Source organism: Rhinopithecus bieti, unplaced genomic scaffold, assembly GCF_001698545.2.
Source record: "Rhinopithecus bieti isolate Rb0 unplaced genomic scaffold, ASM169854v2 scaffold_7684, whole genome shotgun sequence".
Taxonomy (NCBI): Eukaryota; Metazoa; Chordata; class Mammalia; order Primates; family Cercopithecidae; genus Rhinopithecus; species Rhinopithecus bieti.
The window spans coordinates 2,062,639-2,084,316 of NW_016806071.1; the positions used below are offsets into that span (position 1 = coordinate 2,062,639).

The following is a 21,678-nucleotide window of genomic DNA, read 5'->3' on the forward strand; positions in this document are numbered from 1 at the left end:
TTTTGAGATGAAGTTTCGCTCTTGTTGCCCAGGCTGGAGTGCAATGGCTCAATCTTGGCTTACTGCAACCTCCGCCTCCCGAGTTCAAGCGATTCTCCTCCCTCAGCCTCCCAAGTAGCTGGGATGACAGGTGCCCATCACCGTGCCCAGCTAATTTTTTATATTTTTAGTAGAGACAGGGTTTTACCATGTTGACCAGGCTGGTCTTGAACTCCTGACCTCAGGTGATCCACCGGCCTCTGCCTCCCAAAGTGCTGGGATGAGCCATCATGCCTGGCCTCCTCTGGCCATTCTCAACCAGGACTGGCAAAAGCTGGCAGATTAATACCCCAGTTCCCCCGACCTTGAGTGGGATAACTCTGAGGTGCATCTTCTCCCCTGGCTTCCCCGAGTGCCCCAGCAGGGCTAAATTCCACTTGCCCACAGCGGGAACCTACTTCATAACAAGCCTGTTATTGGATCCTTCTCTTCCCTGTCTCATTTCCCTCATCCCACGACCAGCGTTTCCTGGGATCACTCCCAATTAAATCTACTTGCCCTCACATCTTGTCTTAGAGTCTGATTCTGGGTAACCTTAAACTAAAACACCCTCTTCATCTAGTTTACATCTTTATTTTCTGGATGAAGGAACTGAGGCACAGGGAAGGGGAGTGAGTAGCCCGTCAGAGCCAGTGGTAGGGCCCTAATGAGAGCCCCGTTCTCCTGGCCTAGGGCTCAGCTCTTCAGAGTGTTACTTGCTGCCTCCCAAGGGCTGCCCCTGTGTCTGCGCCTCCCACTTGGCCCCACGTGGATTCATCATTTTATTTTCCAATGCAAAAGAAAAGGCTGATTGCAGGTTGGAAAATCTATGGGCATCAGAGGCAGGCGCAAGAACTCCTGAGCTCATTTCTGGAGGTAGACACCTTTCCTCCCTTGGACTGGGTCCTTGGACCTGTCCCTCAAGATTCCAGGGCCTTGGTTTGCTCAGCAGTGGGACAGGCTGCTAGGGAAACCCACTCACTGGGGGTGTAGAAGGGGTTGTTCAGGCAAGCAACCAGCCTCCCACCTCTTCCCTACCTCGGGCACCCCCTCAGGGACAGTAAAAATTCACATTGCCACGTTTCTAAGTGAAATAATTTAAAATTACATTTGCTTTATAATTTTAGTGGAAAATGCATATTCTTTCAATCTAGGTTACCCATGTAGTTGAACAGAAGAACATCAATGAGAAAATGACCCCTACTTTCTAGCCACAGAAACGTTAATTCTGGGAGTTTCTGCCTGCATCTTCATACCCCTGGAACCTGAGCTCCTCCGGTTCCATCACTGATGTGGAGGACAATGCACTTCCTGAAAAGTTGCTGGGTTTCACTCCTCCCATGTACTGTGAGACTTGGGGCAGTTTCTCCCTCTCTGAACCTCTGACTCTTCATCTGTGGAATGGGGATGAGGATTCCAGCCTCGCAATGTTGCTGTCAGATGGCAGATGAGGGAATAGCCTGGCCGGAGCGGGGCCCTCCTTTCCTTGCCTCTGCTTGGAAGGCAGCTGGCAGGGGACTGCCCACAGGGAGGGTGTGGCCTGGGCAAGGCCTCCCGCCTGTCCCTCCTCCAGATTGGCCCTGGGGACAAGGCAGGGAACTCATGCTGAGCTCTCTGCACACAGCCCTGGCCAGGGAGCTGGAAGCTGAAGACATGAACAAGGTCTTCCCCCAGGTGAGAGCTGTCCCCAGGTGAGAGCTGTCCCCAGGTGAGAGCTATCCCCAGGTGAGAGCTGTCCCCAGGTAAGAGTTGTCCCCAGGTGAAAGCTGTCCCCAGATGAGAGCTGTCCCCAGGTAAGAGTTGCCCTGACCAGGCTCCTGGTCTTGGGAGAGCAAAGCTTGGGATGAGGAGTGGGCAGTAGAGAGTGGGCATACATGGGAGACACGGAGGAAAATCAGCCCCCGGCCTGCCCCGGGGCTCACTCCCAGGGTGTAGGGGACCTACCAGTGACACAGCTGTACAGTCCAGGTGGCAAGTGCTGGTGTGGAAACAGAGGAGCTGGGTGGATGGGAGGGGAGAGTGGCCAGCTTTACTGGGGAGGAGGGTATCAGGGAAAAAGCCTCACCCAGGAGTTGCTGCCCAAGCTGGTTTGAAGGATGAATATTTGTCGGGGGGACAGCAGAGAAAAAGGCATTCCAGGCAGAGGGCACAGTGCAGGCAAAGGTGTGGAGCTAGGAAGCGGGCAGGAAGCATCTGGGGTGTAAGCATGCTGGGGTGTGAGGGACCCGTGGTTCCGCCTAAGACTCTCTCAGTGAGCCCTCTGAAAACCCTGTTTTCTGCCTCCCTGAGGCTGGAGCTCACCTCACCTAAGCCCACCCCTCACTCTGTTCTCTTGGGCAGGGAGAGAATGACTACACTGCTGCTGGACCCAAAGCCCACCCTGGAGGGGAAGGTAAAGAACTGGAGGGCCCGGGACCAGTGCCCTGTGGGGCTCCTCTGAAGCTGGCAGTTGGCTATAGAGGCATGAGGAGGGTTCAAGGCTCCCGCTTTCCCTCAGACCTCTGCCTCCAGGTTAATGTCTGCTCCCAGCTTCCTGGCCAGCCATGCTGACAGTCACTTGCTAAATAGGGTTATTCATTCTCTCCACGCACATGCATGTATTAAGCACCTACTGTGTGCTGCCTACCTCACAGGCATCAAACTGCATACAGTGCTCTCCTCTAACACAGGGAAAAGAACCAGCACCAAATTCCTGACTCAGTGGGTGACCTGGGCAATTCTCTTTACCTCTGAGGGATAAAGTGACATATTTTATTTAGCCCTACTATGTGTCACTGGCCCACGGTGTGACCAGGACAGTTCTCTTTACCCTTCTGAAAACAGAAGCAGGAAGAAACACGCACGTACTGAGCTTTGTATATGCCTTGGCTTGGCCCACATTTGATCAATGGGGAAACACACTCAGAGAGGCGGATTAAAATGCCAGCTGTACAGAATCCAACCCCAGTTATGTGCCTGGTGCTGCATGATCCCTTTAATCCTCAGGACAGCTCTGAGACAGGGACCCTGTTATGGGGCAATAACAGATGAGGCAGCTGAAACGAAGAGAAGGTGGGTAACCAGGACAAGGTCACACAACCGGGAGGTCAGAGGCCAGGGTTCAAATGTGAACTGAGGTGTCTCTGGTTACAAAGCCACAGGGCTTTTGTTGCTCCAAGCTGGTGTTTTGTTTATTTCCAAGTCCTGACTCATGATGGGCGTGGTTGTGGAAAGAATCGCCTCCTTTTCCTCATCGGTCCAGGAAGGGGACTGGCACCTAAGGGCTTTCTGGCTTTGAAGTGCAACAGCTTCACCTGGGCAGGAGCCTTGGTTCCGTGGGTTCTCCTGTTGCCCCACCTTGCGCATGGTCTGTGCTGCACAAATATTTGAGGAGCTGCTTGGCTGATCAGGACACCTCTCCCTGCCCGGAGTCACACTGCCTCCCTGGTTACCTGAGTTTACCCAGTTTGCTGATATCCAAAGAGCCACCAGCTAGGGCTGTAGGGATGACAGGTTTTAGATTTATGCTGCCTCTCCTGCTATTGTCTCCCCTCCCAATGCACATCCATCCTGGAGTCCCACCACCCCAGGCCACTTGTGCTCCCCCACCTGCAACCACCAGGCCTTTATTCCTGCCACGCCCTCTGCCTGGAATGCCCTCTCTTTGCACCCTCCCCTTACCTGCCTGTGGAAATCCCACTCTGCTTCTGAGGACGCTGCATTGGAAATGTGAATGGATTGGAAATAACCTGGACTGACCCATACTGGGGGCCTTCCCTTGTCTCCTGGGCCCCTGGGTCAGCGTATTCACAGTGTTCACAAAGCCCCAGGCCCGGTGCGGTGGCTCACACCTATAATCCCAGCACTTTGGGAGGCCAAGGCAGGCGGATCACCTGAGGTCAGGAGTTCAAGACCAGCCTGGACAACATGGTGAAACCCCGTCTCTACTAAAAATACAAAAATTAGGTAGGCATGGTGGTGGGCACCTGTCATCCCAGTTACTCAGGAGGCTGAGGCAGGAGAATCACTTGAACCCGGGAGGCAGAGGTTGCAGTGAGTCGAGATCATGCAACTGCACTTCAGCCTGGCCAATAGAGCGAGACTCTGTCTCAAAAAAACGCAAAAAACAAAAGCCCCCACCACATGCCTGGCTCTGGGCTGGGTTCTGGGGTCACAGGGATGAATCACACCTGCTCCTGCCCCTTTCTCTGAGGTACCTGTGGCCTGGGCAGGTCAGTAGCTCCCACGCTCCTTCAGACATGTCCATGCCTTGCCTTCCAAGTGCAATAACAAGCTGCAGAGGACAAGGACCAGGGCAAGCTGCACGGCAGGGCACCCAGGAGGTCCTCAGTAAAGCCTTCTTTTATTATTTTGTAAGCGGGAGAGAATTAAAGTACAGTTCTACAAGAGTAGGGAGGTCCCCTGTCACTGCTATCTCCATAGCGCTTAGAATAAGGCGCGGCACATGGTAAGTCCTCAACAAGCAATAACAGACCAGACACGGTGGTATGCGCCTGTTGTCCCAGCACTTTGGGAGGCTGAGGCAGGAGGACTGCTTGAGCCTAGGACTTACAGGGTGCAGTGAACTACGATCATACCACTGCACTGCAGCGTGGGCAACAGAGCCAGACCCTATCTCTAAAATATAAAAAATAATAATTTTTTAAAAAACAATAATAATAGCTCATACTCACCACTTACTATGTGCTGAGCACTGTTCTAACACATTAACTCAACAAATTCTAATCCTCTCAACAAACTCGAAGGTAGCTACTGTGGTCCCCATTTTCCACATGAGGAATCTGAGGCACAGGGAAGTGAAGTGGCTTACTCAGTGTGGCCCAGAGAGGATGTGGTAGAGCTGGGATTCCAACCTGCATCCCGGCAGACTCCAGAATGGACAGTCAATTGGGATAGTGAAAAGGGCATGGGTTTTGGCATCGAACAGGTGTAGATTCACACACCAGCTCTACCCAGGGTGACCTGAATCTTTTCTTCTTGAGCCCTAGTTTCCTCATTGATAAAATAAAAGTTTGTTTTGAAAAATAAAAACCATAGTTATGAAGGGCCTAATGGAGCTTCTGCCCCAAGGTGGGGGCTGGACACACAGGCCAGGCATCCATCTCTCCCTGTGTCCTGAAGAGGTCACCTGATGGCGGGTGGGAGAGGAGGCTGTCTGCCTCTGCCATTCAGTCATCTGTGGGCCCCCGGCCAGGGTGGCATCTAGTGGGGTGGGCCCATAGGCAGAACAAAGAGCATCACGGAGGGCTTGGGAGCTGCTCCTCCAGGGAAGCCATCCCTGCTCTGCTCACCCTGGTAGGGGAAGGGGCTGCTTGCAGCGGGCATGGCGGGAAGGGGGTTCCCTGTTCCCAGTGCTGGCCCCCCATCACCACCACCCCGGGCTTGTTTCCCCACACACAGCAGGCTGCGGCCCCCTCTGCTGCTCGTGTCGCAGGGCCTGCCTCTCTGCCTCTCTGCTGTTCCTCCTGGCAACTCTGGCCGCCCTCATCGCCTTGGTCACCATCCTTGGACTCCCATCACGCACCCCAGGTCAGGGCGGCCAAGAAAGGGTGGGTCAGACCCGGTGGGAAGGGCATGGGGGGGCACAGAGAAATGAAGGAGCCCCGACCTGCCTGGCTTCTCTACCAGGTGACTTTGGACAAATTCCTTAAGGTGCACGCACAGACACCTGTGCACACTGACTGTACCAGTCTCTGAGCCTCCATTTGCACATCTGTGACATGGTTACTGAGAGGACCCAGCTCTGATGTCACCTCCTCCAAGATGCCTTCCTAGATCCCCAGGCTGGGTTACAAGCCTCTTCTCAGCCCCACAGTCCCTACACTTCCTCTTCCCCTGGCCTGGCCACCCTGGGGTGGTGCTATCCATCTGTGTGTCCGTCTCCACCACGCGGGACAGGGTCGCATCCCGTACATGCCTGCAGCCCCAGCTTCAGGGGTGAACAACCCCAAGACAATGCCTGCCCTCGTGGAGCTAATAATTGTTCTGAGAGCAGTCTGGACATGAGTACATATTACAGCAGGGTCCCTGGGATCCCTGAGAGTCTAGCCCCGTTGAGGAGTCAGGGTAGGCACAATGGGTATTAGTAGTGGGGGGATGCCAGGAAAAGCATCCCAGGAACAGGGAACAGCGTGTGTGGAGCCCTGAGGGGTGGGAGTAGCAGGGCAAGAGAGAAGACACTGCAAGAGGCCAGTGTGCAAAAAGGGCTAGAGGGGACAAGTGGGGCCAAGGGCCTCACAGGCTGCCCACCGAGAAGGGAGGTCATAGTCCAGGGAGCCACAGAAAGGAGATTAAGTGGGGGCAGGTGTCACTCAGGTGGATGTTTCTGACAGGATGGCTCTGCAGCCAGGCAGGGTGTGTGTAGAGGGCTTGAGGCAAGGTCAGGGGCGAGATTCGCAGCGCTCCCGGCTGCTGTGCGGGACACAGGTCCCTGAGGTGGATGCGAATACATGAGCAGCTGCAGTCATGAGTAGTCAGTCCGTGTCCGCACCCTGTGTGTTTTGCGTGTCTATGAGTGTATGCAGCTGGGTATGCATGTTCATGTCTGTGTGAGAGCATGTGTGTGTCAGTGCATGTGTGCACATCTGTTGTCTGTGTATCTGTGAGTGTGCATGTAGGTGCAGCTGTCTGTGTGTGAGCATGTGTTCATGTGTGTGTGCATCTGTGTGTGTGTCTGTGTCAACATGAGTGTCTCTGAGAGTTGCTCCCCCGTCCCCCCACCCACACTAGCTGAGGCTGCCCAGGGACTGAGAGGTGGTTCATGCATGTACAAACACAAATGCACAAACCGGCTCCCATCCCCAATTATGCACACGTATACACACGTGGGGCCAAGGGGTTCCCCCTACCTTGTCCGCAGGTTTCCGTCTTTTAATTCTTTGCGGCAGTCCTAGGAGTGGGTATTCCTTTTCTCCTCCCATATGGGGGGCCAATGATGACGTGTCTCAGGGGTGTTTGGGGAACTATAGAATTAAAGATATGAAAGTGCTTTGCAGTTGTGCCCAGATAGAAGGAATTATGACACATGGCCCTCCAACCAGCCCAAGTATATTGCTTCTGACACTCTAACCTCATACCAGGAGCTCCACCGTTACAACCACTTCACTGAATTGAACACTGTCCTCAGAAGCTTCCCGTGACACTGTAAATAAGTTTTCAATACAGGAGAGAACCATTACTTGTTCTTCACATTTTCTGTTCTATGTTTCTTCACAGAGATGCTTTTATTTAATCCCCACAACAGTCCCACAGGGTGTGTGCTGTGATCCCCATGTTGCAGACAACCTGAGACCCAAGGTGGTCAGGTCATCTGCCCAAGATCAGGCAGCCGGCAGTGGGTAGAGCTCGGGCTTGAACCCCATTGATGGCGCTGGGTTCATCCTCCCCACTGCCGCCAGCCCCTCAGGCCAGCTCTAGGTGGAGTTCAGGTGAGGAAGGTTTGTCCTTGTGAGCACCACCCTTGACCCTCCAGGGCCTTCCCCTACCCATTCAGGAGTCCAAGCTTGTATAACACTGACAAACAGGACAGGCTTCTTGTGCCATGACCAGAGGAGCTGCATTCCAGCCAGTGGGGTCTGTGATGGCGTTCGCACCTGTACCCACGGCGAGGATGAGGATGAGAGCTTGTGCCGTGAGTACCCGCTCGGTGCTGCCCCTCCCAGGGGTTCCCCCACACCCTAATTCTCTCTGCAGCCATACTGAAGCTCAGTCATCCCTGAACACACCAGGCACCTTCACGTCCCCATGGTTTTGATGCTCCAGTGCCTTCAGCCAGGAACGCCTGCCCCGACCTGGTCCCAGTCAGGGACACACATACATGCCCCCACGAAGGAATGCCTTCACCCTGTGCATCTCCACTCCCAGGGAACCCGTATTCATCCCTCAAGGCAGAGTTCAAAGCTTCTTCCAGGAAGCTTTCCCTGACTCCCACACGAGGTTAAATTGTCTCCTTGGGCTTCCACAGTCCCTGTGGTTCCCTGTGTCACAGCCCTCGTCACACTGGTTGTCACTCGATTGGCACATCTGCTGCCCCCATCAGACTGCAGGCCCAGTCCGCTTGATATCGGGGCCCCAGTGCCTAGCACAGAGGGGTATTCAGAATGGCTTGCTGAATGAATGAGCAAATGAATGAATGGGAAGACCTGGCCCCAGACCTCAGACACTGGAACGTTCTCAGGAGAGAGAAGCCTGACCCCACAGGGGAGAGAGAGCCTGGAGAGGTGCAGTGGATGGGGCAGGGGAGCTCATGGAGGGAGAGTCATTGCATCAAAGACCCTCAAGACGAGAAGCAATTTCAAAAACATCTAGTCCTTGCCCCAGTTCATCCCCAGTCCCCTCTCTAGCAAGCCCAACCGAGGCCACCCAGCTTCCGTTTGCACCCCCTGAGATGCAAGGATTGGAAGGTTTTTCCATGGGAAGGTCTTCCTTGTCCCAAACTCAGAGCTGCCTCCCAGAGTGGTTCCTCCCTGATTGGTTCCAACTCTGTCCTTCTGTCAACCCTGCCCCAATAGACCATGCTTTAATCCCTCCCATCATGGTGGTGCTACATGGATTTGAAGATTACTCCCTTGCCCCCCATGAGGGTTCTCTTGTCTAGGGCACATCCCCTTCTCTAGATCACAGTCAGCCCCCTTGTGACCGAGTTCCTGGCCCTCCCCACTCCATCAATGCTCCACAGAATAAATACCAACTGCCCACGTGCCCCTCCCTGGACAGGCCTCAGAAACATCCTCGGCCCTTCTGGGTGGGTCTGGGCAGTCTAAGGAACAGAAGCTTGCTTCCTCCCTGCCCGAGGTTTTCTACCTCTAGTGGTGTGGCCTGAGTTTGTGTGAATTTTTGGTAGCCCTATCATACTGCTGCCTAACAGAATGTACTTTCAAGAAGGGTCCTCAGACTCTGCTTACAAGGTGTGTGAACCCTACATCCCCTGAGCTCCGGGGCCCAACTGTAAGACTTCCACATTTATTCCTGTGATGTTCCAGTTGGAGGAGGCTTCCTGGAGGTGCTGGAACTTGAACCTGAACTTGAAAGTGGAATGGTTTTGGACAGTATTAAGGAGGCTCTTTGTGGAGGGGCATAGTATCAGCAGTGGTGTGGGGCAGGAACACACCATGGCTGGGGAGGAACTGAGGAAGGGAGGGGCAGCTCTCTGGGCCTCTGTCCAGCGACGGAGCTCTCCTCTCCCTCTGACTCCGCCGCCTCCCCAGGAAACCTTCTGCTTGTACCCTTATGGGCTGGATGGGCACTGATCCTGAGTTTGGCAACTGCCAGGGCGGCCAATCCTTCTCCAGATAACCCTCAGACAGCTGTGACCAGATGTGAACTTCTTCCTGCCTCCTCTGTCCCAGGAGATGTGCCCCAGAGCCTCCCCCGCTTCCTCGTGGCCCACTGTGGAGACCCGGCCTCCTGGATCTACTCAGACCAAAAATGTGACGGCACTAACAACTGTGGGGACTGCTCGGATGAACTGAGCCCAGGTAGGGGTCTGGGCACAGGCTGGGCTGGAGCTGGTGGCTGGGCAGCAGCCAGAGGGCAAAGGGTGACCAGGGAATCTCTAGAGCTCCCCTTTGCATGCCTTCTCTGCATCCTAGGAAGGAGTTTTCTACCCCTGCTTGAATACATCCGGTGGTGGGGTACTCACTACCACTCCAAGTGACTTTTTCTGGAGGCTCATTCTTCTGCAGTGGGGAAGTCGCCTTCCAGGGCACAGATGAGAAAACTGGGTCCCAGAAGGTGGTCATGCAAAGAGTACATACGTGACCCTGCTGGGATTTGAACCTGGGGTTCCCTCATCTCTGCACCTCCCAATAACCCTGTGAGGAAAGCAGGGCAGGAATCACTGGCCCCAATTTGTTTGTAAGTAAACTGAGGCTTTGAGCAGAGAAAATTAGTACAGTGCATGACAGGACGGGAGCTCAGGTGTGAACCCAGGCCTCCTGATCCAAGTCCCAAGTCCTATAGCTGCCCTAGAGTTTCCTCTCAATCTCTTCCCCAGTGGCCAATCAACAAACATTTTCTGAGCACTGGTGGGGTGCTCAGAACACACCTGGTATCAGATTCAGGTGGGGGACATCAGGAATCAAGCATGTGTCCTACCCCCAGGACTTACATCATGCTGATGCCAAAAGGAGATGCTGGGGACCTGGAGGAATCAAGGGAGACTTCTCAGAAGACGTAGCATTCAAGAAGACCAAGAATAGACAGGTTTCAGTAGGCAGAGGCTGGGTGTGTGGGGAGGAATGCTGGAGGCCTGAGCAGAGGAGAGAAGGCTAGGAGCACTCTCAGGGAGTCATGGCAGATAAATGTGGCTAGACTTAGGGTAAGGAAGGGCACCCATTCATATTGCAGTCTTTACCATGTGCCTGGGACTTTGCCTGACATCCTTTGCTTAATCACAAGCTTGAGCACACTAGGAAACAGGTTCAGACAGGGTGAGCAAGGTCACATAGCCTGTGAGCTGTGGAGTCTAGATTCTCTCTGCTGCAGGAAAACTAGGAACACACTCAACCCATGTTAGATGGGTTGGGGCCATGGGGAGCTACAGCAGGTTTCAGAACTAGGGAGTGCCCTGGTGCACAGAGCATTCCAGGACACAGCAACTGCTCTCCTGCTGGCTCTTGTCTCCCCAGTGACTGTGTGCCCACCCTGTGGCCCTGGGTGGTGGCATTGTCCTTCAACCTTCTTCAAGTACTGCGACTGTATTCCGAGGCGTCTCTGCCGCGACCACGTACAGCACTGCTCCGACTGGTCCGATGAGTATGCCTGTCCCGGACCCTGAGTGGGCTACTCAGGCCAGCATGGAAGGCTAGCTGGAATGGCACTGATAACCCTGCACATGAAAATTGAATCCTAGTTCACAAGGGCAGGAAGGAGCCTTTGAAATGGGATCTACACATCATTTCTGAACAGGAATTTTCTCTCCTGCTTTCAAGTTGTTCAGTCTCTGCTTGAATGCCTCCAATGACCAGGAGCTCATTACCATGTTAGGTGGCTTCTAACACAGATGAGGTGATGAAACCCTGTCTCTACCAAAAATACAAAAATTAGCCAGGCATGGTGGCGCACACCTATAGTCCCAGCTACTAGGGAGGCTGAGGTGGGAGGACTGTGTGAACCCAGGAGGTCAAGGCTGCAGTGAGCTGTGACCATACCACTGCACTCCATCCAGCCTGAGCGACAGAGTAAGACCTTGTCTCAAAAAAATAAAACAAAACAAAAACATAAACAAAGAGAAAAGGAATCTACTTCCATGATTTCATGCCTGTCTCTGGGGCGACTCATAGGAAATCTGCTAACTGCTCCAAGGCATACTTGTGGATCCTAATCTCGTCACCCCTTGGAGTGATGATATGTCTGGGAACTAAATGACAAGCTGAGTTTAGCCTTCATGGATGGCACATACATGAAACATATGCCACTTCCTACCCCTCTGGTACCTAAGGCAGATATACTGGGCTTGGATGCAAACTTAGCATCTCCTCCAGTTCAGTTAACCCCGCAGGCTCTACTGGTTTAACCACGTGACACAACACATGAAACAGGATATCTGGCATCCTACTGATGGGAAGCCACCACAGGAAACTCCAAGCTGTAGAATAGAAGATCTGGAGAAAGAGCAGCTTGAAGGGCTCCTCACCAATCTTCTGTCTGTCCACCCTGCTCTCCACCCCCCCACTCCCCACCCTCCACTCTATGCCCAGCTGCCCACCTAAACAGCTCAGTTTTCTGGAAGTAGGGACTATATTTTGGTCCTGGAGCCTGAATGAGCTGCTTCTCTGCTTATCTTTCCACCTTCACACTGCCCAGGCAGGCAAGGATGAATATTTCCATTAGATGGATGAGAAAACTGAGGCCCAGAGAGGGCAATGACTTGTCCAGAATCATACAGCAAAGTCAGTGCTGGAACTGGGACCCAAACACAGTCTATGGTACCCGAGCCTGGAAGCCTTTCCAGCTACTGGTGTAATTATATCTTGGCCAGGGCAGAGTCTCTGTGGGGTATTTTAAAAGTGAGCTTGTCAGGTGCAGTGGCTGACGCCTACAATCCCAGCACTTTGGGACACTGAGGTGGAAGTGTCCCACTTGAGCCCAGGAGTTTGAGACCAGCCTGGGCAACATAGGGAGAACCTGTCTCTACAAAAAATAGGGAAAAAAAAATAGCCGGGCATGGTGGCGCATGCTTGTAGTCCCAGCTACTCAGAAGGCTAAGGTGGGAGGATCGTTTGCGCCTGGGAGGTTGAGGCTGCAATGAGGCATGATCATGCCACTGCAGTCCAGCCTGGGCAACAAAGACCCTGTCTCGAAAATTTCTTTTAATAAAATAAAACATGAGGTTGAGGATCGGCAACAAAGACCCTGTCTCGAAAAATTTCTTTTTAATAAAAATAAAACATGAGGTTGAGGATCAGAAAGTGTGCAACCCATATTCTGAAAGAGAGACTTGGGATCTGCCTGATGGGAGGGCTCTTGTCGAGGGAGACAGACATGTCCCCACTGAAAATTAATAAAATTGGTTTTACATATCAGTTTTCTGAGTTTTGAAAACTGAAAATGACAGCCATAAGAAGGAATGAGATCATGTCCTTTGCAGAGACGTGGATGAAGCTAGAAGCCATCATCCTCAGCAAACTAACACAGGAACAGAAAACCAAACACTGCACGTTCTCACTCATCAGTGCGAGCTGAACAGTGAGAACACATGGAGGGGAACATCACACACTGGGGCCTGTTGGTGGTGGGGGTATGGGGAGGGAGAGCATCAGGACAAATAGGGGCTTAAAACCTAGATGACAGGTTGATGGATGGAGCAAACCACCGTGGCATATGTATACCTATGTAAGAAACCTGCACATGTATCCCGGTACTTAAAGTAAAAAAATTTTTTTAGTAAGTAAAAAAAAAGTAAGACTTAAAGTAAAAAAAAAAAAAAAAAAAAAATTAAAGAAAAAAAGAAAACTGAAAATGGGCATCGAAGGGACTGGTGAGCTCTCATTTATTTATTGCCTCATATAATCGTTCACTCATCAGCCTCTGCAAACCTGCTTTGGACCAAGCTGTGAGCCAGATGCTAAGCCCCCAGAGAAGAGACCTGGATCCTAGTACACGAGGAGCTCAGGGTCACCTGGAGGAGGCACCTCACACCATGGAGGGAGGGCTGGGACTGAAGGAAATGCTGGGCCGAGGGCTCCGAGGAGGGCCTCCCAGAGCAAGGACAATCACATTTCTGACCTGGACCAACTGAGGAGCTCCTGGAACAGTGTTCCTCAGGGATCTTGCCCAAGGAACTGTTAGCTCTCAGCTCTGGCACGTTCCGCTGATTTTCTCTCCAACTGCAGCGCAAGCAGGAGCTGAGAGAGCCCTCGGGCATCCTTAATTCTGACCCTGAACCAGAGGAGCCTTCCTTCCCAGAGGAGGAGGACTTTGGGCCGGCTCTGGAGGCTAGAAGAATTTCCAGAGGTAGGAGGGGACAAAATGGACATTCCAGGATGAGGGGTCATGTGAACAAAGTCATGGAAGTGAACTGTAGAGCTCAGCCAGGAAATGTCCAACAGGCAGAGAGGCCACAGTAGAGGGTGGGTGAGGAGCTAGGAGAAGAGGTAAGAGGGATGAGCAGGGGATGGATTATGGAGAGCTTAGCATGGCAGTGGGCTATCATCAAGGGCAATTTAGCCTGGAAACTGGATCTACCACAATCTGTATCTACGTATGTATATTTTTAGAGACAGAGTCTTATTCTGTCACTCAGACTGAGTGCACTGGCATGATCATAGCTCACTGCAACCTCAAACTCCTGGGATCAAATGATCCTCCTCCCTCAGCCTCCCAAGAAGTTGGGATTACAGGCGTGCCCCACCACGCTGAGGTTTTTTTTTGTTTGTTTGTTTGTTTTAGAGATGAGGGTCTCACTGTGTTGCCCAGGCTGGTCTTGAACTCTTGGCCTCAAGAGATGCTCCTGCCTTGGCTTCCCAAAGCTCTGGAATTATAGGCATGAGCCACAGTATCTCACCTAGCATGACCTTTCACTACAACAGCCCAATAAAAGGATGCCAAGGGCTGGGACCAAGTGGGCAGAGAAAAGGGGTGGTCAAGGGCTATTTACTGGTAGAACTCATGGGTCTTCAGCCTTCCTATGGGTGGGGGACGGGGGACAGTAAGGTGGGGGGATGAGAAAGATAACGAGTCCAGGATGCCTCAGAAGGAGTGTGTTCTTGGCCTCCTGCCTTGGGCCATGCCTTCTCCAACAGGATGCCAGTCTCAAGGGAAAGAGGGGGTTGAATTTGTCCTTGAAGAACAAGAAAGGTCCAGAGGTTCATCTCAGCACCCAAATGACAACATGTCCTGAGCACTGGCCACAGGAAGCCAGGCAAGATCAGAGCCTGAGCCTATGTTTGCTCATACCAAGTCAGCCGTGGCGGTTCAGGCGGCTGGAAAGCGTCCAGCTCCCCGCAGGGTCTGTTGGTGTGGCAGTTGGGCTTCTTTAGTGGGCAGCCTGGAGCGCTTCTCTGAAAAAACAACCAGAGGCCCCAGCACTGTGGGCAGCATATTAATTTACTCCCTATCAAACCATCCACAGGCCTCTGAGGCTTAAGATGCTTCATTAACAGAATAGGGAAACCAAGTCTAAGACAGACTTGTCTGCGTCCACTCAGCATGTCAATAGCTGGGCAAGGACTAAAAGCCAGGTACTTAGGTGCACACAGCTAGCGTCTGATAAGCACTTACAATGAACCGGCACTATGGTAAGTAAGGGCTTTACCTTTCATCCACACAACAACACTATGAGGTAGGTATTATTTTTAGAGGATCTAAAACCTTTCACTTAGAGAGGCAAGGCAGCTTATTGAGAGTGTGTGACTGGTAGGCGACAGAGCCAGGATTGCCAACTCTGAAGTCCGGGCCCTTGCCATGTGATATGGTTTGGCTGTGTCCCCACCCAGATCTCACCTTGAATTGTAATCATCTCCACGTGTCAAGGGCAGGGCCAGGTGGGGATAATTGAATCATGGGTGTGGTTTCCCACATACTGTTTTCATGGTAGTGAATATGTCCAAGGAGAGTTGATGGTTTTATCAAGGGCAGTTCCCCTGCACAAGCCCTTTTGCCTGGTGCCCTGTAAGACATGCCTTTGCTCCTCCTTTGCCTTCCACCATGATTGTGAGGGTTCTGCAGCCATGTGGAACTGTGAGTCCATTAAGCCTCTTTCCCTGTGTAAATTACCCAATCTCGGTATGTCTTTATTAGCAGTGTGAGAACAGACTAATACACCATGGTAGTTCAGTTTTGTGCTGTCTCAGGATGTCTGGGAAAGCTTCCTAGCAGAGGTGACACCTAAGCAGGACCTTGAAGGGTGATTAGGAACGAGCCAGGCAGGGGGCGTGGAAAGAGTAGTCGAGGTTGAAGAGAGGTTCAGCCACCAGGCAGGAAGGCAAGTTGGGTGCAATGTGGGGAGGGCACGTGACAGCTGAGGGAGTGCCTGGATGTCAGGAGAGTCTTGGACCCTGGCAGCAGAGAGGGAGCTTGACTATGAAGGCTGCAGGCTGCCAGCAGAGGTTTTCAGCAGAAGGAACACATATATTTGATTTCTCCTTCTGAGGAGGGGCTGCAAAGAAAGCTGTCCTCTGAACATCAGGAATAAGGACACAGCGCCAAACCCTCTCAAATGCTTACTGAGAGGAAAAGTGAGCTCCGGAATGCAAATGTCAGTTGGAAGCAGTAAAGCTTCATGCAGAAGAAAAGGGTGCCAGGCGCCATGCCAGGGACTTTAATGAATATTGATAGTCAAGGTTTAGGGAGTGCTCAGTCCATGCCAGGCGCCACTGAGCAGCTCTGTATGTTGTATCTCTGGCATCTCATTTTCTGTAATCCTCACAACCACTCTACGTACCTGGTTTGGTTATTCACACTCCTCAGAGGCATGGAGAGATGAAACTGCTTGCCTAAGATCACAGTTTTTAAGATGCAGGCCCAGGATCCATACTTTGATAGGCCGCCATATCCCTAGTCATGTCTCACTCGTTTTCAGCCAGCTCTCCCTAGAGGGCAGAGCTGGGGCTCTGGCCAAAGGGCCACAGCCTGTAAACAGGACGTGGCTGGCTTGGGCAGAAGAACTAGCGTTTGTTTTTTTCCTGTTAATTGGGTCTTCCTTTCAGAAAGGAGCCGGTGCCTCAGCAACCACTCAAACAGCACTCAATAAGGTGGTTCCAGAAAGGCACAGGACCCATGGAAGCCAGGCAGGCCCCTCCTTTGGCTCACGTCAGCAGAGCAACCTGGAGTGAGAACCCAGGTAGCCAGCGTCAATATTTGCCATCTCCCAGCCTCCCTGGCTCCAGCTCCAAGGTCAGTACTTTAAGAACAACAGATTTTTTGCTGTGCAAACATGCAGGGATAGATTAATGGAATTTGAACTGGCTCAGGCTGGGCCCCAGGGTTTGGACTGGAAATCTGGTCTGGTTTAACTATCTGCTGTCACTGTTTGCAGGGGACTCTTTTTCATGCTTAGGTTCACAGAACCACAGACGTTAGAGCTGGCGAGGACCTCAAGCACAGCCAGGCTTTTGACAAAAGAGGACACTACTTCCCAGAGAAGAAAGGGACCAGCCCAAAGATGCACTGCCAGGTGGTTATCACTGGGATTCTGAGGGCCACTTGAGGTCAAAGTAGAAGTGATTTCTCTGAATCCTTGAAAGAATATATATATAAAAGTATGTGTGTATGTATACATACACATATATAGTATGTATATATATTTGTACATATGTATATTGTATATATACATATATACAATATATGTATATCTATAATATATGTATATATACAATATAGTAAGTTATGCATTGAAATATAGTAAGTTATGCGTATTTTTTTTTAATTTTTTTTTTTTTTGGACGGAGTCTCACTCTGTCACCCAGGCTAGAGTGCAGTGGCTCGATTTTGGCTCACTACAACCTCTACTTCCCAGGTTCAAGTGATTCTCCTGCCTCGGCCTCCATAGTAGCTGGGATTACAGGCACCCGCCACCATGCCCAACTAATTTTTGTATTTTTAGTAGAGACAGGATTTCACTATATTGGCCAGGCTAGTCTCAAACTCCTGACCTCAAGGGATCCACCCACCTTGGCCTCCCAAAGTACTGGGATTACAGGCATGAGCCACTGCGCCCAGTCTTATTTTTGAATTAGAGACAAGGTCTCACTGTGTTACCCAGGCTTGTCTTGAACTCCTGATCTCAGGTGATCCATCCGCCTCAGCCTCTCAAAGTGCTGGGATTACAGGTGTGAGCCACCGAGCCCGGCATGCTGCACCTATTTAAAGTGTACATTTTCACTGAGCATGGTGGCTCACGCCTGTAACCCCAGCACTTTAGGAGGTCAAAGCAGGAGGATCATTTGAGCTCAGGAGTTCAAGACAAGACTGGGCAACATGGCGAAACCCCATCTCTACAAAAAATACAAAATATTAGCCAGGTGTGGTGTTGCGTGCCTATAGTCCCAGCTACCAGGGAGGCTGAGATGGGAGGATTGTGTGAGCCCTCAAAGTCGAGGCTGTAGTGAGCTGTGACCGCACCATTATACTCCAGCCTGGGTGATGGAGCAAGACCCTGTCTCAAAAAAATAAACATTTATGAAACAATATTTATGAAAGTGTTGACATATATACACACCCATGAACTGTCACAGTTAATACAAAAGAACAAACTCATCACCCTTAAAAGTTTCCTCGTGTCCCTTTGTAACCCCTCCCTCTTACCTATCCTTGATCCTCACCCCCATACTCAGGCAACCACTGATTTACTTTCTGTCAGTATAGACTCATTTGCATCTTTCTATAATGTCATATAAATGGGATCATACAGCATATACCAGTTTTTGTCTGGCACCTTTCACTGAAAATAACTATTGAAACTCATCCATGTTGTAGCATGTCCAGTATTTTTTTTATTGTCGAATAAAAGTCCATTGTATAACCCACTATGTGTTTATGCATTCCAGGCTGAAGAGATGCGTTCTTCACTTATGCTTCACCTATTGACTCACTTATTGATGAATTTTGGGTTATTCCCAGTTTTGGCTATTACAAATAAGACTACTATGAACATTTATGTACAACTCTTTAAACATTTTTTAATATTTTCTTTTATTTCTTTTTTTTTTTTTTGAGACTGAGTTTCACTCTTATTGCCCAGGCTGGAGTGTAGTGGTGCAATCTCAGCTCACTGCAACCTTTGCCTCCTGGAGTCAAGCGATTCTCCTGTCTCAGCCTCCCAAGCACCTGGGATTACAGGCACCTGCCACTGTACCCAGCTAATTTTTGTATTTTTAGTAGAGGTGGGGTTTCACCATGTTGACCAGGCTGGTCTTGAAGTCCTGACCTCAGGTGATCCACCCACCTTGACCTCCCAAAGTGCTGAGATTACAGGCATGAGACACCACGCCCTGCCTTTACATTAAATTTATTTATTTATTTATTTATTTATTTAGAGACTGAGTCTCGCTCTATCGCCCAGGCCGCAGTGCAGTGGAGCAATCTTGGCTCATTGCAAACCCCGCCTTCCAGGTTCAAGCAATTCTCCTGCCTCAGTCTCTCGAGTAGCTGGGATTACAGGCGTGTGCCACCCCACCTAGCTAATTTTTGTACTTTTAGTAGAGATGGGGTTTCACCCAGGCTGGTCTCGAACTCCTGACCTCAAGTGATCTGCCTGCCTTGTCCTCCCAAAGTGCTGGGATTGCAGGAGTGAGTCACCACAACCAGCCTATTTATTTTTTAAGAGACAGGGTCTCTGTTGCCCAGGCTGGAGCACAGTGGCACCTACTTAGCTCACTGTAGTCTCAAACTCCCGGGCTCAAGCAATCCTCTCTCCTCAGCCTTCTGAGTAACTGGGACTACAGGAGCGTGCCACCACACCTGGATAATTTTTTTGTATGTGTGGAGACAGGGCCTCATAGTTTGGCCAGGCTGGTCTCAAACTCCTGGCCTCAAGTGATCCTCTTGTCTTGGCCTCCCAAAGTGCTGGGATTGTAGGTGTGAGCCACCATACCCGGACTTTTTTTTTTTGCGCTCCTCACTTCCCAGTCAGTTGGGTGGCCGGGGATAGGCGCTGTCTTCTTTTTTATAGCTGAGGAAACCAAAGCCCAGAGAAGGGAAGAGATTTGTTGGCAAGTGGAAGAATCTGGACTAGAGCCTGGATTTTCCAATTCCAGTCTCAGGCTGATCCTTCTGGGCCTGAAGAACCATCTTTGAAAGCTGAGGTCAGGAGGGAGTTGCTGGGAGCAGGAAGCTGAAGCAGGGGCAGAGGAGACCTCTACTACAGAAACTCAAGAGGAAAACCACAACAGCAGGAAGCCCAAGTGGGCCTGGTCAGGCCAACCTAGGAATTCCACGATGTAATTTCTCTTCTCCAATTGAGAGAATACAAGTATGGCCAGGGCTCAGCACCCAGTGTATTAAAGACTCCTAACTTGGGGTTCATGATAACTCATAAAAAATACGGCAAAAGATACATTTTAAAGGTGGTCAGAAAAGCTGGGCCATTGATCTTTACTCACCAGGAGTCATGTAGCACTTACCATTGCCAGAATATTCTCTTACAAATCTATTCCAAAGCTACACCTTCATGGCTCTCCCAAAACAAAGCTGCAAAAAGACTTTCAGAGGAGAGATTAGAAACAGAGCAAGGCCTTCTAGTAAGATATTCTATTTATTTTGACTTGCTATTACCTCTGTCTACTTACAGGATTCCAGAGGAGCAAAGCTAAGTTTAACATTAAAACTCAGTGTTAATGGAGTAGGGAGTAGGGAGAATCTCAAACCAGAAAAAAATCTGCAAGTCAACTCTGCAAAACCTGTCAAGAAGCTCTCAGTCCCAGATTGAACTTGAGTTGGAAGAGGCAAGTCTGTTCTCAAAATGGAGGTAAAACCACCACCTGTTGACCCCAGCCCGGCTCCAGCCGTCGTCGTCGCTGCCAGAGGGAGGAGGGCCATGATCCAAATGAACCAGAGCAGTTGAGAAAACTGTTTATTGGTGGTCTGAGCTTTGAAACTACAGATGATAGTTCAAGAGAACATTCTGAGATATGGGGCACACTCACGGACTGTGTGGTAATGAGAGACTCCCAAACAAAACGTTCCAGGCGCTTTGGTTTTGTGACTTGTTCTTGTGTTGAAGAGGTGGATGCAGCAATGTGTGCTCGACCACACAAGGTTGATGGGCGTGTAGTCAAACCAAAGAGAGCTGTTTCCAGAGAGGATTCTGTAAAGCCTGGTGCCCCTCTAACAGTGAAGCACATTTTTGTTGGTGGTATTAAAGAACATACAGAATAATATAATTTGAGAGAACTACTTTGAAAAGTACAGCAAGATTGAAACCACAGAAGTTATGGAAGACAGGCAGAGTGGAAAAAAGAGAGGATTTGCTTTTGCAACTTTTGATGATCATGATACAGTTGATAAAATTGTTGTTCAGAAATACCACATTATTAATGGGCATAATTGTGAAGTGCAAAAGGCCCTTTCTAAACAAGAGATGCAGTCTGCTGGATCACAGAGAGGTCGTGGAGGTGGATCTGGCAATTTTATTGTGGAGGAAACTTTAGAGGTGGTGGAGGTAATTTTGGCCGTGGTGGAAACTTTGGTGGAAGAGGAGGCTTATGGTGGTGGAGGTGGTGGCAGCAGAGGTAGTTATGGAGGAGGTGATGGTAGATATAATGGATTTAGAGGTGATGGTGGCAGCTATGGCGGTGGTCCTGGTTATAGTAGTAGAGGGGACTATGGTCATGATGGACTAGGATGTGGAAACCAAGGTGGTGGATATGGTGGCAGTGGTGGAGGATATGATGGGTACAATGAAGGAGGAAATTTTGGCGGTAGTAACTATGGTGGTGGTGGGAACTATAATGATTTTGGAAATTACAGTGGACAACAGCAATCAAATTATGGACCCATGAAAGGGGGCAGTTTTGGTGGAAGAAGCTTGGGCATTCCCTATGGTGGTGGTTATGGATCTGGTGGTGGAAGTGGTGGATACGGTAGCAGAAGGTTCTAAAAACAGCAGAAAAGGGCTACAGCTCTTAGCAGGAGAGAGAGCAAGGAGTTGTCAGGAAAGCTGCAGGTTACTTTGAGACAGTCACACCAAATGCATTAGAGGAACTGTAAAAATCTGCCACAGAAGGAACGATGATCCATAGTCAGAAAAGTTACTGCAGCTTAAACAGGAAACCCTTCTTGTTCAGGACTGTCATAGCCACAGTTTGCACAAAGTGCAGCTATTGATTAATGCAATGTAGTGTCAATTAGATGTACATTCCTGAGGTCTTTCATCTGTTGTAGCTTTGTCTTCTTCTTTTTATTACATCAGGTATATTGCCCTGTAAATTGTGGTAGTGGTACCAGGAATAAAAAATTAAGGAATTTTTAACTTAAAAAAACAACCTGTCAAGAAGCCAAATGTCCCAAGCACTTCATGATTGGAAAAGCTAATGGCTGGCTCTTTAACACTCCGTGGGCTTTCCCATTCTCCTGCATTTTCCTTCTGCCTGGAGGCTTTGTCGGAGAATCCATTTCCTTGCCTTTTTTAGGATCTAGAGGCCACTGCATTTTCTGGCTCTTGGCTTCTTCAGTGTGTCACTCGAACCTCTTGCTTCCATCATCGTATCTCTTACTATTTTT

At 50.4% G+C, this 21,678-nt stretch overlaps 1 protein-coding gene and 1 pseudogene across 7 annotated transcripts; both read left to right on the plus strand.

Annotated features, from left to right (window-relative positions):
- Positions 1 to 1,605: 1,605 nt before the first annotated feature.
- Positions 1,606 to 16,601, plus strand: LDLRAD1 (low density lipoprotein receptor class A domain containing 1). 6 transcript variants are annotated; one of them, XR_001886092.1, is made up of 7 exons: positions 1,613 to 1,692; positions 2,359 to 2,410; positions 5,419 to 5,547; positions 7,511 to 7,648; positions 9,366 to 9,494; positions 16,167 to 16,353; positions 16,496 to 16,601. XR_001886092.1 is itself a non-coding variant. In XM_017874526.1 (6 exons), the coding sequence occupies exons 1-6, from the start codon at positions 1,621 to 1,623 to the stop codon at positions 10,793 to 10,795; spliced, it is 669 nt and encodes a 222-aa protein (XP_017730015.1). In that variant the 5' UTR covers positions 1,606 to 1,620; the 3' UTR covers positions 10,796 to 10,944. The 6 variants fall into 6 exon arrangements, 5 of the variants coding, with proteins under 5 accessions (XP_017730015.1, XP_017730016.1, XP_017730017.1 ...); XM_017874526.1 differs by lacking the exons at positions 16,167 to 16,353; positions 16,496 to 16,601 and adding an exon at positions 10,647 to 10,944 and having other exon boundaries at positions 1,606 to 1,692; XM_017874527.1 differs by lacking the exons at positions 16,167 to 16,353; positions 16,496 to 16,601 and adding an exon at positions 10,647 to 10,944 and having other exon boundaries at positions 5,422 to 5,547.
- Positions 16,602 to 19,918: 3,317 nt separating this feature from the next.
- LOC108531208 (heterogeneous nuclear ribonucleoprotein A3 pseudogene) lies at positions 19,919 to 21,424 on the plus strand (annotated as a pseudogene). Its single transcript, XR_001886094.1, has one exon. The product of XR_001886094.1 is annotated as a heterogeneous nuclear ribonucleoprotein A3 pseudogene (transcript).
- The last annotated feature ends 254 nt before the right edge of the window (positions 21,425 to 21,678 follow it).